This window comes from Bos indicus x Bos taurus, chromosome 2 (assembly GCF_003369695.1).
Source record: "Bos indicus x Bos taurus breed Angus x Brahman F1 hybrid chromosome 2, Bos_hybrid_MaternalHap_v2.0, whole genome shotgun sequence".
NCBI lineage: Eukaryota > Metazoa > Chordata > Mammalia > Artiodactyla > Bovidae > Bos > Bos indicus x Bos taurus.
In genome coordinates this window covers 27,262,568-27,280,726 of record NC_040077.1, presented here as the reverse complement: position 1 = coordinate 27,280,726, position 18,159 = coordinate 27,262,568, and the positions used below count along the sequence as shown (strand labels likewise).

At 40.9% G+C, this 18,159-nt stretch overlaps 1 protein-coding gene across 3 annotated transcripts in view; it reads left to right on the top strand.

The window, feature by feature from the left end:
• Positions 1-18,159, top strand: part of CERS6 (ceramide synthase 6) — a 359,345-nt gene that overhangs the window by 264,922 nt on the left and 76,264 nt on the right. For all 3 annotated transcript variants that reach the window (XM_027558509.1, XM_027558491.1, XM_027558499.1), the window contains exons 5-6: positions 6,643-6,693; positions 9,049-9,141. In XM_027558509.1, the coding sequence (XP_027414310.1) occupies positions 6,643-6,693; positions 9,049-9,141 (144 nt within the window). The remainder of the gene's footprint in view (positions 1-6,642; positions 6,694-9,048; positions 9,142-18,159) is intronic.

Below are 18,159 nucleotides of genomic sequence, written 5' to 3'. Positions count from 1 at the left end.
TTTTTAAAAACTCACATTTGCTGACACTTAAAAAAAAAAGGCTACTTAAAAAATAATCACAGAATACATAGTGCTTGAATCTTATGCATTTAGTCAAAAGGCGAATGAGGACTGCTTTTGACCTCCAGCAGCACGTCTGACCTCCATCCCGGTGCTGGGGTTGGGTTTGCTCAGGGTAAGAGCTGCAGAAGCCTCCCCCGGACACTGTGCTACTGTTGGATGTGCGTGTGGCCAAGTTGTATCTCAAGTATTGTGTCTGGGAGCAGATGTACACAACATAAGGAAAATGTCATTTTACATTGTGTTTTAAATCGAGAATGTTATTTTTTTTTTCTGTAAAGTTGTTTATTTTTATTTTTTAATTTTATTTTATTTTTAAACTTTACATAATTGTATTAGTTTTGCCAAATATCAAAATGAATCCACCACAAGTATACATGTGTTCCCCATCCTGAACCCTCCTCCCTCCTCCCTCCCCACACCATCCCTCTGGGTCGTCCCAGTGCACTAGCCCCAAGCATCCAGTATCGTGCATCGAACCTGGACTGGCAACTCGTTTCTTACATGATATTTTACATGTTTCAATGTCATTCTCCCAAATCTTCCCACCCTCTCCCTCTCCCACAGAGTCCATAAGACTGTTCTATACATCAGTGTCTCTTTTGCTGTCTCGTACACCGGGTTATTGTTACCATCTTTCTAAATTCCATATATATGCGTTAGTATACTGTATTTATGTTTTTCCTTCTGGCTTACTTCACTCTGTATAATAGGCTCCAGTTTCATCCACCTCATTAGAACTGACTCAAATGTATTCTTTTTAATGGCTGAGTAATACTCCATTGTGTATATGTACCACAGCTTTCTTATCCATTCATCTGCTGATGGACATCTAGGTTGCTTCCATGTCCTGGCTATTATAAACAGTGCTGCGATGAACATTGGGGTACACGTGTCTCTTTCCCTTCTGGTTTCCTCAGTGTGTATGCCCAGCAGTGGGATTGCTGGATCATAAGGCAGTTCTATTTCCAGTTTTTTAAGGAATCTCCACACTGTTCTCCATAGTGGCTGTACTAGTTTGCATGAAAGTCATTCATTATCTACTCTTTTATGGTCTTAACCTTGTTCAGATGTTTTTTAAGTCTTCTTAAATTGAAATTAGTTGATGTGTACTTTAATAGCTTCCCTGGTGGCTCAGACAGTAAAGAATCTACCTGCAGTGTGGGAGACCTGAGTTTGATCCCTGGGCTGGGAAGATCCCCTAGAGAAGGGCATGGCAACCCACTCCAGTATTCCTGCCTAGAGAATCCCCATGGCAACCCACTCCAGTATTCCTGCCTAGAGAATCCCCATGGACAGAGGAGCCTGGTAGGCTACAGTCTGTGGGGTTACAAAGAGGTGGGCACGACTGAGTGACTAAGCACACAAACACACACTTTAATAGCTATTAAGTACCATATATGAAGAGTTGTCTTACAATGTGTAAGTCACCCCAGACTACCACAACAAAATGCAGGATTTTGGATTCCTTGGATTTTGGAATCTATGGTGGGTCCTGCAACTATTAGATGACTCTATTAGTGAGAATACAGGCTGTTGTATATATGTATAAGAAAAATGATAGGAATTTATCTGTCTCACACATATAGTCCAAGGTAAGCAGACCAGGGCTAGTAGGAGGTCTCTGACACTAACATCAACAGAAACTTCTGTCTCAGGGTCAAAGACGACAGCTCCAGCCCTTACTATCTTCCTCTGATGGAAATGGAGAAAGGGTGAGAACAGCTCATTCACATTCATCACTAGGGGTGGCATCCCAAAGTGGCCCATGTCAACCCTGCTCACATCTCTTCCACCATATATATCTTAGGTGTGTGGTGTGTAGCAAGCATGGATGTTGGTTGAGAAGCACTGTCTCCAGCTAACTACTGTTTTACTAACAACTTCTGTTCCATATGGCTACAGTAAAGATGAGAAATAATTCATTCATTTATTCAGCTAACACTGAATTGTGAAATATTATAACAAAGTGCCTAGCAAAGTGTCTTACACCTGCTAATACCAAGTTGGATCATCCTCTTTACTTTTCTGTAGCACCTTACTACTCTAAGTGTGGTCCAAGGTCTGAGCATCATCTTGAAACTTGTTAAAAATGTACAATATCAGCCCCAAGCCAGACCTACTGAATCAGAACTTGCATTTTAATAGTCTGAGGAGCCTCCATGCCAACATGTTCTTTATCCTTTCTGGCACCTGCATGCTGTGTTAGTTGAGCACTTACAGTGTTGTTATGAAAATTAAATGAAGTAATATGTATAAAATACTTTAAAATCTGTAAAGTGCTTCATATCATTATTTAAGAGTATATCTTTGAGGGGAACTAAAGTGAGTCATATTGGAAGGCCAAGGTTTGAGAATCATTGAGTTTTTGGATTTTCCAGCGTTGATATTGTCCCCTGTTATTGTAATGCCATGTAAAAAGGCATTTCTATTTCCGGAAAATGTGCTTGAATCACCTTGCACTGTCCTAGGTTCAGAGCTTTTCTCTAATTATGTAGGAAGATGCTAGGCTCATCTAAAATGAGGGCTTTCAGTGTGTTTTTTAATCACCATTATTCTTTCTTGACATCTAAATATTGCAGCTTTTTATGTTCTTAATTATGTTAATGCTTGTACAGATAAGCATTATCTGATAAGCATTGTTCATTTTGATATCAAATGAACAAGGAAATTGCTCTTAAAAAGATATCTGAAAAAACTGATTTTAAAGAACAATAGATTTATGATATCAGTTGAAACTAAAGATGTTATGCCTAATGCATTAAATGATAAGCAGCAATCCAGATTCATACACTTGTGTTGACCTATTAGAAATTAGGAGAATCACCTTTTCATGGACTTGTCTTCTCATCTGTTTTTTGGGAAAGACAGCATTTATTCTGTCTCAAAGAGTTTGAGGGACCATAACATGAGTCCCTAGAAAAATGTAGCATATGGAGTATATTAATATCGAGTATCATCAAAGTAGGGAGTACACATGAACATGCAGTGTGCAATAAGTATGTGCAAGTGCTGATTTAAACGTTCGACTGGCGAGCTTCCCAGCTGAGCTATGGCCCTGGGAGTGGTTGCTGTTTGTGGTTGTTTAGTCTCTTAAGCTATATGACTCTTTTTGTGACCCCATGGACTATAACCCACCAGGCTCCTTCTGTCCATGGGATTTCCCGGGCAAGAATACTGGAATGGGTTGCCATTTCCTCCTCCAGGGAACCTTCCTGTCCCAGGGATCAAACCTGCATCTGCAGGATCAAACCTGCCATTGGCAGGCAGGTTCTTTACCACTCTGCCACCTGGGAATCCCATGGCCCTGGTAGCCCCATCAAATTCTCAGTGTTCTTTACTCCTGCTTTAAGGAGGCAGAACCCAGTGAGAGACAAAGACTTACACACTGTTTCTGCAGATCAGTCCACTTTCACACATGATACAAGCAGGTCTAGGTGATGCACATCTGATGCCTCCAGAGAAAAGCCTGGGGGTTAGAAGAAGCTCACAAAGGAAGGGAAGCTCTAAATGATGGGTGCTCCTGGGTCAGTAGGAGTCATACCTTTGCTCTTTTGTCTGTAAGGGGAAGGATGACTATAGTGGAGGAGATTTCTGCTATGTCTTTAGAAGCAAGCACACGCTTGCACTGTGCACTGGGGACTGATACATTCAGAAAAATACTGCAAGCCTTTTTATAGGTCTTGGATTTAATTCTGTATTCCTTTTCATTAGCATTCAGTAATGAATGCTGAACTGTCACCTTGAGTGTCTCATGCTAGAGAGATAAACGTGAGAATATGACATAGTTTTCCCTCAGGGACTTTCAGTTGATTGTAGAGATAGTAAACAGCTTTATCAGAGAGAAAGGTAATAAATAATATTTGTACTCTACTTTAAAATAGATTTTGCTGTGTTGTGCCCAAATTTAAAAATAATGTGTGTATGTATGTGTTTAAGGACAAATCTATCCATGTCTGTATCAATATCTATATTATATAGGAAAGACGCTCAAAATGGGCTGTATATTAAAATGTTAGTAGTGACAAGAATTCAATTACTTATCTTATTATTATTTTCAATATTTTCTATGTCTTCCTCAATGGACTTGTGTTGTTTATAGAAGACAATCAAACTTCTGAAGCCTCTGCATCATTTTTTAACTTGTTCACTCATTTGATCTTTATAATCACCCCATGAGGTTGGTCAGTCATAAACCTCAATGTCATGGACATGAGAAATGGAGAAGACAGTCAGACAGGCAGGTTGGGCCTTCGGGATGTTTGGTGCAGAGGGACTACATGATGTGGACAGCAATGCACAGGTAGCAAATGGCGAAAGCAGGAAACAGAAAGGAGAACCAGGAGTGCCTAAGTGAAGCAAGGCTGTAGAGATCCCTGAACATCATTAGGGCATGGCATGGCTTTTTACTTCTGCCTAGCTCCCTGAACTAAGGCCTGGTTCAGTTTTTATCAGACTTAAAGGCAGAGTCACAGTGGCTATGTTTGGCTTTAAGACCAGACAGTCTGAGCTTGATATGCAGTTCTGGTCCTGTGGGCTCAGGGTCTGAATTTACCTATCTATAAAATGAGGGAAATACTACTGCTACTTACTATAAGGATTAAATGAGTCCATACATGTGAGTGTGAAATGGCAACCCACCCCAGTAATCTCACCTGGAAAATTCCACGGACAGAGGAGCCTGGCAGGCTACAGTCCATGGGATCACAAAGAGTCAGACACGACTGAATGACTAACACTTTCACTTTGAAGGAGAAATAACTCTTTAATTGGTTAAATAAATAATAGATCATGGAGGAGAATTCTCAAAAAAAAATGTATCCTCCAAAAAAAGTGTATGGTCATAGGGAGGACTCTACAAATACTCTCTAATATCCTCCTCATCCTCATCGTCATCAATGCAAGGTGGAAAGATACCTCTATGGCTTTCAGAGAGACAACTAAGTTATCCTAGTGCAGATGGGAGCAACTTTTGCTCTTATAGGATCTGGGACCAAACAGGAAGGTTCAGTTCAGTCGCTCAGTCGTGTCTGACTCTTTGCGACCCCATGAATTGCAGCACGCCAGGCCTCCCTATCCATCACCAACTCCCAGAGTTCACTCAGACTCATGTCCATCAAGTCGCTGATGCTATCCAGCCATCTCATCCTCTGTTGTCCCCTTCTCCTCCTGCCCCCAGTCCCTCTCAGCATCAGAGTCTTTTCCAATGAGTCAACTCTTCGCATGAAGTGGCCAAAGTATTGGAGTTTCAGCTTTAGCATCAGTCACCCAGGACTGATCTTTAGGATGGACTGGTTGGATCTCCTTGCAGTCCAAGGGACTCTCAAGAGTCTTCTCCAACACCACAGTTCAAAAGCATCAATTCTTCGGCGCTCAGCTTTCTTCACAGTCCAACTTTCACATCCATACATGACCACTGGAAAAACCACAGCCTTGACTAGACGGACCTTTGTTGGCAAAGTAATGTCTCTGCTTTTGAATATGCTATATAGGTTGGTCATAACTTTCCTTCCAAGGAGTAAGCATCTTTTAATTTCATAGCTGCAATCACCATCTGCAGTGATTTTGCAGCCCAAAAGAATAAAGTCTGACAGGAAGGTTAGGTCAGTACAAATATATCTGACATTAATCTTTCAATGACAGTTTTATCATTTAGCAATATATAAATCCACACACAGATTGGATTAATGATAGATTATGTTTCCTAATAGTAAGAAACATACAGATGTGTATCAGATGTATATAGATGTATACCACCAAGATTAGGGGTGCAAAAGAATTGTAAAGTTAGTACAGAAATATGAGAAAGTTTGTGCTGGTGTTAGGGGATGGTTGAGTTGTCTGTTCAAATCCATACCAACCCTACCTGCTTATTAAGAATGTTTGGAATCTGTCTATACTTAGATGTTCTCTTTAATTTTACACTGTGGTAAGGCAAGTGATTCTGTTAAATTAAGAAAGATTGTTTTTTCTTCGAAAGACCTTGACAACGAGTCAGGGGTGGGTGGAATGTACTGTGAGGGTTAATCTACTCAGGCCTGGAATCAGTCAGAGCTAGTCCAACTGAAATAAGTGTACCTGCCTGCAACTGAAATAAGTGTACCTGCCTGCTACTGTCAAGGCATGAAACAATTGATTAATAATGTTGCTTGGTGAACAATGAATTGGAGGAGTTTCAAAGAAATGTGCATCAACTGTCAGCATTGTTTATTGATAATAGTGAGATGGAGGATTTGCAGTGGATCTTGGCGAGACACTTGAAGAACTCTGCTGTTGGGGGTGGTTACCTAGCAGGAATGTGTCTACTGAACCAGCACAATATAAAAAAGTGCCATCCGGGACTCTATCCTAGAAGTAGCCTGAAATACTGCCGGTTGAGTTTAGAAGATTCCCCAGAGAGAATGCATGATGGACTCTTCAGTTCTTTGCTCTCCCATTCCCGATTGTACTAAGTCCTTCAGTTCTCATGCAGGTAGATTATTGAAATCCCGAAATATTGGGAGCCTAGAATCTGTCGTAAACTTCTCTTATCCTGCTTCTTTTCCAAAACATGTAAAATAGTTTCTCTGTCATGTTTTTCAGACGCCCTGGCTGTGGAATACAAAGCATTGCTGGTACAACTACCCCTATCAGGTAAGGACGCAGTGCTGTCTGGATTTTCACACATGGAGAGCTCTTCCTAAGCCAGCACCATGCTTTCTGGCAGGTCCCAGCAGGTTGGGCAGCCACCTTGCTTTTTGCCCCGCCCTGCCCCTGCTGCTTGATGGTGGATGTAGCCTAGTGAGGAGGGTACTTTCTGTTAGTTCAGAATCCATGTTCACTTGCTTGAGCAGATGGAGGAAGTGTGGAAGGTGCGTTTGCTGAAGAGTAAGATATGATCACTTCGGTAGGTGGATAAGTCCTCCTTCTAACAGCCCATCTGCTTTTGGGCTGGTAATAGCCCTGGCCTGTCTCGACAGCTAGTGGGCAAAGCTCGAGTAAGGAGCTGGGATAGGCATGCTGAATTTGGTTCACTTTGTGGCTTAGGAGCAGCCTCTATAGATATAAATCAAACACCATTTCCCTGAGCACGGAAAAATGGGCTTGTCCCGTTACACATAGACAAAAATAGCATTGTTGAAAATGAGATTAAAATCATATCCCAGACAGAGAGCATTTCAGATCGCTGCCCACAGATATACCCTTGCCTCGGATCTTGAATTTAGTAATATTACCATGTGTTGTGGTCTCTAGCTCAGTTACTATTTGAATATCAAAGTGGGACTTCTCTAGGAATGTCTTGCTGAGACAGTTCTAGAATCTCTAGTTCAACTGAGATATATTATTTAAGAGAAACAAATACAACCATGTATTTTGTTGATAAAATAAAGAGACTGACATTGTAGTAAGCAGTGTGGATTTTTGAGTTTGGAATTCTGTAGATTGCCTTTTTAGAGGCATTTGGTCTAACAAAGTTAATGGACAGCAGGCGTGCCCTGCTTCTTCTTTATTACACACTGTGTTGCAACAGGGGATAAGGACTGGCGTTGGCTATTCCTTAGGACAGGGTCAAGGCTAGGAACACATTGAAATGGGGATTCCAGTTTGCATTTCCATCTCTTTCACATGGTTTATTCAAATTAAGAAAGACTGAAAATCAACAACATGACATGGTCCGAGAGAGCTGAACATTCCAAGGCCATCTGGTCGAGACTCAAGTAACATCGAAAGCAATCGCTTGCTGCACACAGTTGTAATTCTCAGTCGCAACTGCTGTTTTATGAACTTACATATTATACTCAGAATGTTGTCGTTTACGGTTCTGTACCCTGTAATGGCATACTGCATGGAAAGGATCCTGTTCCTCGTGTGTTTTGTTGACAAAGATAAATGAGGGGAACAACTGTTTTTCTTGGTGTCCATGCTTAGAGTTGGTGGTTACGTGAGTGCTTCTCATACGACTTAGTCATTATGCTGTTATTGGTTTACAGAGCATTTCAGTTTCAATTGTATTTACCATGTATACTGCTGCTTGTATGCAGTGGTGTGGATGTGTTCGTGTAATGAGTTTCAAAGGTCTTTCATTCATTGGGGAAATCAAGTTATTTCATTATAACTCAGTGAAACAATTAAAAACAACTCATCAAAAATGTGTTTTTAAAACTCTGTTTTGTCTTTATGGATTTATGTGCAAAATAAATAGCATTGACTTCCCCTGCCTCTCTGAGCCTCTCCTCATTCCTGGACCTCTGAGGCAGGTAAAGCAGATGTTACCTCCATTTTCCAATAAGTAAACCAAGGCCCAAGTTTTATAACTTCTTAAACTGTGGAACTGGGGCTTGATCTCAGATTCCCTGGTAGGTGCCTAACCTGTATCTCTTAGCAGTTTCCTTGTCCCCTGATCTTGTAATAAATATTTTTGAATTATCTTTTTAAAAATCTTTACAATGTACAGAACATTTTCTCAAAACAAAAAAGCTCCAATTAAGACAGAATCTGAAACTGTGCCTCCATGACTCATAGAGTACTCCAGCTTCTTTCGCCTCCCCTGGTCCCTGTACTCAAGGAATTGAGTACAGGAATCTCAAAGAATCTCATGGGAGTTGTCCAGATTTATTCTTTCTGTGTATGTGTTAGAATTTTTTTGCAAGTTGCCTAAAGGAATCTTGTAGAGATGCATGTCAGAGAACCATAAATGTGATTGTTGAAATGAATCGCAAATTGGGTACCACTGCCAAATGTTCGGACACGACTGAAGTGACTTAGCAGCAGCAGCAGCCAAATGTTCATACCAGTTGTCACTTTTCTGGTTGGAGATGAAACAAAACTAATTCCATCAAGCTGTGGATTAGAGGAATGCTTCAAAGCTCTCTTATCGACAGAGAGAATGGGGCTGGAATTTGTGGAGGTGTAAGACCATGTCACTTTCCAGTACTGAGCTTGAGATGTTTGAAACAGATTTGGTTTCCTATTAATTATTAATCATGCCTTTTTCTCTTTGATCCTCAGCCACTCACACCTGACCTTCACTACTATTATATCCTGGAGCTGTCGTTTTATTGGTCTTTAATGTTTTCCCAGTTCACTGATATCAAAAGAAAGGTAAGAGTGGGTATGTTGTAAAGGACTTGCAGACGGGCGTTTTTCGTGACCCTTGGCAGATGGGTGTAGAGTCTCAGAAGCACCCACTTCTGTTCTCCCATCAGTACTGAATTAGTATGACTTTCGGCATTATTATAGAAGATTCTCTACTTTTGTTTGTGCTGTTCTATATTTTAATCCCATTATCTCTTCACTCTCCCCCAACCCCAAACCTAGGGTTCTTTTCTCAGTGATAAAATATAGCAATGATTCTTAACGGCATTAATTTCCTCTCAGTCTGAGTCCCAATTCCCTCTGTTGTCCAAATGAAATGAAGAGGAAAAATTGTATCTGTGACTCCTGGGAGAGAGTGAAAGCTCAGTGTTCCAGCCCTAAAGAATGAAGATTTCCCCAATTAAAGAGTTATGTAATGTCAAAATATGTCAGGAAAATACAACATTCCTAAGTGAGCTGTAACTGGCTTTCACCCTACCCTCCACTGGAGTAGCTTCTGCTCATGGTACTCTTGACCTCTTCAGTGTTAAACCCTCTCATTCTAGTTCTTATCTTATCAGCTTCTGGGCCGAATTGGTGCTTTTGGCTGTTCACTGTTGGATTGTTTGTTGTTGTTGTTTTTTCCCGTGAAGCTATTTTTTCCAGATACTCGTATTTGGATCATTTCTTCAAAGCCGTCTCTGCTGGCCTCCACTCCAGCCCCCACCCTCCTTGCTCTGCATATTTGCATGCACTAGGGTCTGATCCTAGATTACAGGATGTCATCTCCCTGGGTGATCCAGCTTACACCCTTTGGCACTATTAACAATTATATCTGTAGCAGTAACTCCCAACTGTCTCCTGTCCCAAATCTTCTCTGGGTCCCACACTTACACAAAACTAATCATAAATGAAAGTATGATGTTCTTCTTGTTATTTTATCATTTAATCCTCACCACAGTGCTAAGATCCCATCTGATCATTTATTATTTGTTTTCCTTTTATGAATGAGAAGTCTGAGCCATACATACAAAGTGTACCCAGCTGAAGACATTGTCTTCCCCTAGTCTTATTCTTCCTCCAGTAATATTTGTCACCAACAGTCATGTAAGCTAGAAGCCTTCCTTTGCTCTCCTCTTTGCCACTCCTTGTACCTACTTCTTGGTGTCACTAACACATTTAGTTTGAGTCCTATTTTGGCTTAGTCTATTACAGCAGCCTCTTAAATGGCCCTCCTTTCTAAGTAGTTATTCTTGTCTACCTGCCATCTAAGAGTTATGCTTCTCAAATCTTCAAAACAAAGCCAGACCACCTGGGGAGATCTTCAGGCTTGTCACCATGATTCCAACCCACCACTCCGTCTCTCCTCCCCCTGACACACACATATGTCTTAGTTACAAATATCGTCTCTCCACTGTTCAAACATGTTTTTTCCATGACATCTTTGTTTTTTACAAGACTTTGCCTGTGGCTGGAGTCTATCTCCCTTCACCAGACTTGGCAGGCAAAGAGCAGGCCAAGTTCATCTTTATACCTCTCGTGACTGTCAGTGCACCTGCCTGGGGTGGGGCTCAGTAAGTTTAGGGTGAATGAGTAAATGGACTCATCAGAATGTTTTCTGACTGCTAATGGATATCTTCTAAGCTTCTTTGCAAATAGTACTGTGCATTGTGATGGATTGCTATACTGTAACAAACCATTTCTTGGTTAGATCGGTAATCTGCCAAATTGCAAAATGTCCAAGTGGCAGCTGAAAAGCATTTACCTAGTACCTGCATCTCTTGCCTGGAGAATCCCAGGGACGGGGGAGCCTGGTGGGCTGCCATCTATGGGGTCGCACAGGGTCGGACACGACTGCAGCGCCTTAGCAGCAGCAGCAGCAGCAGCAGCATCACCTCCCCCAGGTCTACTCCTTCCAGTCTCCTACGGCAGTGGCTTACTTGACTGGCAAATGGCTGTCTTTCCTGACAGCACGGCCTTAATGCGGAATGTGTCATCTGATTCTCAGAGGTGGATGGTTCCTGTAAGGGCTAAGGCTTATAATTGGTGGTTCCCTTACTCATTGCACCAAATGCTTTGGGTCCGTCTCTGAAAATGTGTAAAGATCTTTCAGTGATGATAAGTCAGTTAGATCTTGTCTCTCTTACACAAGGAGTCTTCTTCAATCCTGTAGTCCATAGTTGGAGAGTGATGCTCTCCACCGTGCCAGGCCTGTTGTGCATATTACTTATTTATTTTTGAAATCATTCATTTTTGGAAAAATCAAAACACAAAATTCACCATCTTAACTATTTTCAAGTGTATAGTTCAGTCGTGTCATGCGCATTCACACTGTCGTGCAGCCCGTTTCCAGAACCCCTTTCATATTGTGAAACTGACATTCCCTGCCCATTAGTCAACAAACCCCCATTCCTGCCACCTCCAAGCCCATCACTGAAAACTACCATTCTGCTTTCTGTCTCCATGAATTTGATGACTCCTTACCTCATTTAAGTGGAGTCACACCACACGTGTCCTTCTGTGACTGACATATTTCACTTAGCATAATGGCCTCAGGTTCATCCATGTTGTAGCATGTGTCGAAATGTCCTGCTTAAGGCTGAAGAATGCAGATTGTATTTTCTTTTGAGGAGAATGTTTCCAGGTAGTCACAGAAAACACTTGTATAACAAAGAAGGAGTTTTGACTGTTCTTCCCATCTTCTAATTGAGAAAATTGATGTACAGTGAATTTTCAAGGCTGTACAGTGTGGGGATAAATTAGAGCCCAAGTTTACCAGGCACAGTCCCGTGATTCCTCACAGATGGGCCATTGGATGTGTCTACACATCTCGTGTTGACTTGCCCCTCCATGCTCCTGACATTAGAGGCAATATGCCTTCTGCCATTCTTTGCCATTTTATTTGTTCCTCTTTTGCTTCATGACAATTAGGAATGCCATCTTGGGTCAGAGATGAATGGAAGCAAAACTGACTGTTAGTTGGCCCCCAGGAGCCTAGTCCTTGGGAGACGTTGCTGCATCAAGTCACCAAACCACTTCCTCTTGCTTGAGCTTCCTCAGCATGCATGCACCATATCTTTTCACTGAGCCAAGAGGACTCACAGAGGCTTCATTATCTTATGATAAATTACCATTTTCTTAATAGTAATTATAAGTGGATTCATTTGAGGGGCTAAAGTGTATCATTTTGTATGCTTTTCACTTATCTTGCATCAGTGCAGAGAAAGCCTACAAAAAGGGGCATTTTATAGTGAGGTCCATGAAAATGGAATTTATTCAGGCCTGTACGTGTTGTCAATGTTGCTAAATTAATAATATATACATTTTCTGGTCAATGCTGTAGCTTACTGTGGCCATCTGGCTCCTCTTCCTTCTCCCCTTGGTCAGAGTACCTTTGAACATTCCTGGTGCAGCTGGCTTAGTCTTGTTTCTTGTACAAAATGGGAATTTGGCTACTACCATATGTGCTTGTTACTCTGCACAGATTTTAATAAGGAAGGCCTTCTGTGCGTGGCTATCTCTCATTAGTGAGTTGCTCATTAATCCTTCCCTTTTTCCTTCAAACCGTGGCTACAGCCAGTGCAGATCCTTGGGGGTTCCCACCTCACTTCCCTCCCACCTGAAAGACCTGCCATTCCAGCCATCAGCAAGGACTTCTGGTATATTCTGTTGCCAAATACATCCCCACCTTCTATATTGCAACTGTTAACTAAGCCCTCACCCTCTAAAAACAACCCTCCTCCTAATTATAGAATAGAGCTGTTTGAAGACACCCATTGACACCCATGATAATCAATTTCTGAGGTCTGTACATATAGTGGTTAAATAGAAAGGTTATAAAAATATTTCTTTACTTGCCCTATCAAATAACAATGAACTTGAACAACCGTTTTCAAATAGGGACCAGAATTTATAAATGTTTGATCTAAATGCATGCCCCCAGCTGTTAGAATCAATACCTTAAAATGTGAGGTTCAGAAATAACTCTTTGGGACTTAATTGGTTCACAAGTCTTTCTAAAAATGGCTTTTATATTCACAAACTCTCCCCCTCTAGAAATGTCCTAGTATTGCCATCTTTTTTTTTTTTTTTTAATTGCTCTGTTGCCAAGCAGAATCTGGAGTTTAAAAATGATTGGAGAACTTTCGTCTCTATGGTGACAGAACACCTTGCCTCTCTTGGTCATCTCCAGGGTTGGTACTTATTTGGTCAGTGATGACATACATGCTATTAATATTCCCAGAGAAAAGGTGCTAGTCAAGAGGCAGTCATTTGGTATAATGGACTCATAATTTAAGTATTCTATTGTATGATACCAAGATATGTGTATCTTTTTGAGGATTTTTTCCTTCCTTCTTTCTTCTTCTGCCCATTCTGCTCTCCTTCCCTTCCTTTTTGCTTTTCTTCTTTTGTTAAAAAAAAAAATCATTAAGGTACCTTATTAAAAAAAACAACAGGTATATTCTTGGTATTCAATATTGTTTGAATCACCTTTTATTTCCCAAGGCTTAATTTTTATTAAGATTCTGTTTTCCAGCACCTGTTCACAATAAGTATTTCTCCTGTGCATCTAAATTTTCTAACGGAAGTTGATAAATATGACCACGTTGGAGCTCAGAACAGCTTGCTGGTGTGCAAGCCTTGTGTCGCTGTTAACTAGGCTGCTGTTTGGGTTGACGGCCTGGGCCCTCGGCCAATGAACCTTGCTTGTGTTTAGAGTGCTTTGCAAAAAATCACCCATGGCTGAGTTCCAGGACCCAGCTGGTGAAATCAACTTATTGCTCTTTTGGTCTTTAACCTGAGAGAAAAAGTACATCTCATGAAAGATCCCTGACAGAGAGAGGTGATGATGATGAAGTTTAGTGAGAAACTTACTGAGAAGCTTGTGTTTGCTGTTTGGTAACTTTTGTGGGAAATTACTGGTATCTATTGCTTTGAGTACTTTAGATGCCTTGTGGGGGCCTGCCATGCTCCAGGTCTTTCCTGTTTCAGTTAGCTTTAGGATTTAAAAAAAAAGCATGTTTTAATCTTTTATTAAGGAAGCAGTATGGCATAGAATTAAATAAAACAATGTCCATGAAACCATATATCTTATACAATGCTTGACAGAACTCAGAGCAGTACCCAGCACATAATGACTAAAATTTGGTTGAATCAAAGCATAGTGCTAGGACCCAAAACAAATCAAAAAACCTCCTGAACTAGTGGTCACAAATTTTTCTACTTTTGATCAGTTAAAATGAGCAGAAATCATTAGGAAAAGGAGTTAACTTAAAGTTGCCAACCTTTTACTTTTCCTGGTAAGGAAATTACTTCATAAAAGAAAGGACATCTTAACATTTTAAAAGAGAAAAGATACCTTGTGGAAAAAAAAAAAAAGGACAATCCTTTCTATTTATAATTATGAAAAGTTTTTATCTCTCTCATTTTGCTTAAGACTGGGGAAAATTATGGGTTATGTGTCTTCTTAGAGGTTGAAGGCATGGGCTTTGGAGTCCTTCTACCTCCCCAGCACCTCTCCTAATTTGGTGTGACCTTGAGCAATGTAGCTTACCTCTCTGTGCCTTTGTGTCCTGATCTAAAGAATAGAGTTCATATAACCTACCTCATGGGAGTGTTAGGAGCATAGATAAGTGACACAAGCTGTTGAAACAGTACATGGCACATAAAAAAGGCTCCATAAATGTTGGCTATTACTGTAATCGTCAATGTGACTCACCAAATATTGCCAACTCTCTACTCTCAAGCACATACTTGAGGATGGTGCACTCAGCCACGGTACACTCAGCCATGCCCCTTCTTGTGGTTGGATATGACCAGATGGCTGGTAGGCTATGAGCAGAACTGACTTAGTCAATGATGTAATGGAATTGCTAGAGTGAGACCCACTAGAGTCTCTTTTCCCTCTAGCATGATGGGGCTTCCTGGTAGCTCAGATGGTAAAGAATCTGCCTGCAGTACCGGAGACCCAGGTTCGAACCCTAGGTCAGGAAGATCCCTTGGAGAAGGGAATGGCTACCCACTCCAAGTACTCCAAGTATTCTTGCCTGGAAAGTCCCATGGACAGAAGAGCCTGGGGAGCTACAGTCCGTGGAGTTGCAAAGTCAGACACAACTGAGAGACTAACCACTTTCACTTTCATAGTAATTGATAACCTTTGAGATAGAGGCTGCTCCATCTGGGTCCCTAAGTTTGAGATAGAGGCTGCTCCATCTGGGTCCCTAAGTGATGGCAATAAACAGAGTGCCCCCTGCCCAGCTAGTTGGTAACATACAATAGAATAAGACATAGACTTTTGTTATAAACCACTGAGATTTTAAGGGTTTCATTATTGCCACATAATCTAGCTTATCCTAACTGGCACAGCTACTATTAATAATCTGGCTGATTATCACCTCCTAGAACAGTATTTGGAAATCATTTGTAAAGATAGCAGTTCTCAAAGTGTGGTCTTCAGACACCTAGAGATTCCTGAGACCCTTTCAGAAGAGCTACAACATCAAAAGTGAAATCATAATAATGCTGGGATGTCACTTACCTTTCTCACTGCATTGAACTTTACACTGATCGTGCAAAAGTAATGGCAAAGTTGCTAGCAGTGGTACCAAACAGTGTGAGTAGTAGCTTTTGTATTCTTCTCTGCCACGTGCTTGCAGGAAGGAAAAGTGTCAGTTTTACTTGAGAATGCTCTTGTTGAATTAGTAAAAAGTGTTAATTTATTAAATCTCTAATTCTTGAGTGTACATTTAATTTTTTTTATTTTGTCTGATGAAATGGGAAGGAGCCAGGAAGAGCTTCTGCTGCAGAACAACATCCAGTGTGTCTCAAGAAAAGTCACACGTGGTTAGTGTTTTCCACTGAGGGCTGTGCTGGTTGCTTTTTCCCCCAAAAATCTAATTTTTACTTGAAAGAATGACAAACTATAGTTATTCCATTGTGTGCATTTGGTAAACACATTACTGAAAATGCACAGAGTGAACTTATTGAGGTGTTTCAAGTAAAACCATTGACATTATTTGTTGTCAATGATAAAACTCAAACTTTCAAGAAATTAGATTTTTTAGAAGACTTGTGTCCACCAGCAAAAGCTCTATTGCATCTCAATACTTAAAGACTTTTCTCAGGAGATTGGTAGTGATGACAATAAATGTGATTTTTAACACAGTGTGCAAAAATATGTTTCTTTAACTCCATGAGCCAATGTTTTACAAATGATGCATGATGCTCTGAAAATATGCGTGAGTGAAAGATCCATTCAAAGGTCAAGACAGACCAAAAGATTTTATGTAACAGAACATGAAATTTTTATTGATATAATTTTAAATTCCATATTGCAACTAACCTTTAAGAATGTCCCTCTTGTCAAGGTTTGGAATATCAAGGAAGAATATCCATAACTATCTGAAAAAGACTATTAAGATACTTCTCCCATTTCCAACTGTGTGATACCAGATTTTCTTTACATACTTTAACCAAAATAACTGGGCAACAGATTGAATATATATGCCATGATGAAATCCAGCATGAGATAGGCATCAAAGAGATTTGCAATCATGTAAAACCAAGGAGATCCAACCAGTCCATTCTGAAGGAGATCAGCCCTGGGATTTCTTTGGAAGGAATGATGCTCAAGCTGAAACTCCAGTACTTTGGCCACCTCATGCGAAGAGCTGACTCATTGGAAAAGACTCTGATGCTGGGAGGGATTGGAGGCAGGAGGAAGAGGGGACGACAGAGGGTGAGATGGCTGGATGGCATCACCGACTCGATGGACGTGAGTTTGAGTGAACTCCAGGAGATGGTCATGGACAGGGAGGCCTGGCGTGCTGGGGTCTCAAAGAACCCCTGGCGATTCATGGAGTCGCAAAGAGTCGGACACAACTGAGCGACTGAACTGAACTGAACTGAACTGAAAACAATTCCACTCTGTTCATTATATTTAAAAAATTTCGGAAAATGTGGTTATTTTTTATAAATATATTTATCTTAATTAACATAGTGGATTTTATTTAAAATAAATTAATAAGCATGTTTTACATGTTTTTAAATTTTTCCCAGTCTTCATGTCCAGTGTGGTAAATACTGATAGATATGACCCACATAAACAATTTTTGGTGTCCTCAATAATTTTCAAGAATATGCTCCTGACACCAAAACATTTAAGAATTGCTCATCTAGATTATTTTTATTCTTTTTAAGAAAACATCTCTTTATTTTATTTATTTATTTTGGCTGTGCTGTGGAGCATGCGGGATCTTACTTCCCAGACCAGAAATGGAACCAGTGCCCCCTGCATTGGGAGCACAGAGTCTTAACCAGTTAACCACCGGACCACCAGGAGTGTCCCTAGATTATTTTTAAGTCTTTCCTAAGGATATGACAGCGTATTAAAAAGCAGAGACATTACTTTGCCAACAAAGATCTGTATAGTCATAGCAATGGTTTTTCCAATAGTCATGTACAGATGTGAGAGTTGGACCATAAAGAAGATTGAGTGCCGAAGAATTGATGCTTTCGAACTGTGGTGTTGGAGAAGACTCTTCAGAGTCCCTTGGACTGCAGGGAGATCAAACCAGTCCATCCTAAAGGAAATCAGTCCTGAATATTCATCGGAAGGACTGATGCTGAAGCTGAAGCTCTAATACATTGGCCACCTTGATGCAAACAGCTGACTTATTGGAAAAGACCCTGATGCTGGGAAAGATGGAAGGCAGGAGGAGAAGGGGGCAACAGAGGATGAGACGGTTGGATGGCATCACCGACTTAATGGACATGAGTTTGAGCAAGCTCCAGGAGGTGGTGAAGGACAGGGAAGCCTGGCGTGCTGCAGTCCATGGGGTCGCAAAGATTCTGACATGACTGAGTGACTGAACAACGAACAACAAGGATATGACTTTCGGATCATGCCTCAGATTGTATCAGCATCTCCTCTCTTTGCTGGAAAGGCTGAAATCACACCAGATGACACCTGATTGTCCTGAGAGGGTGGAGGATGATGTAGAATTCTCCCTGGGTGACCTCAGTGCTGCTCCTTATAGACACTGG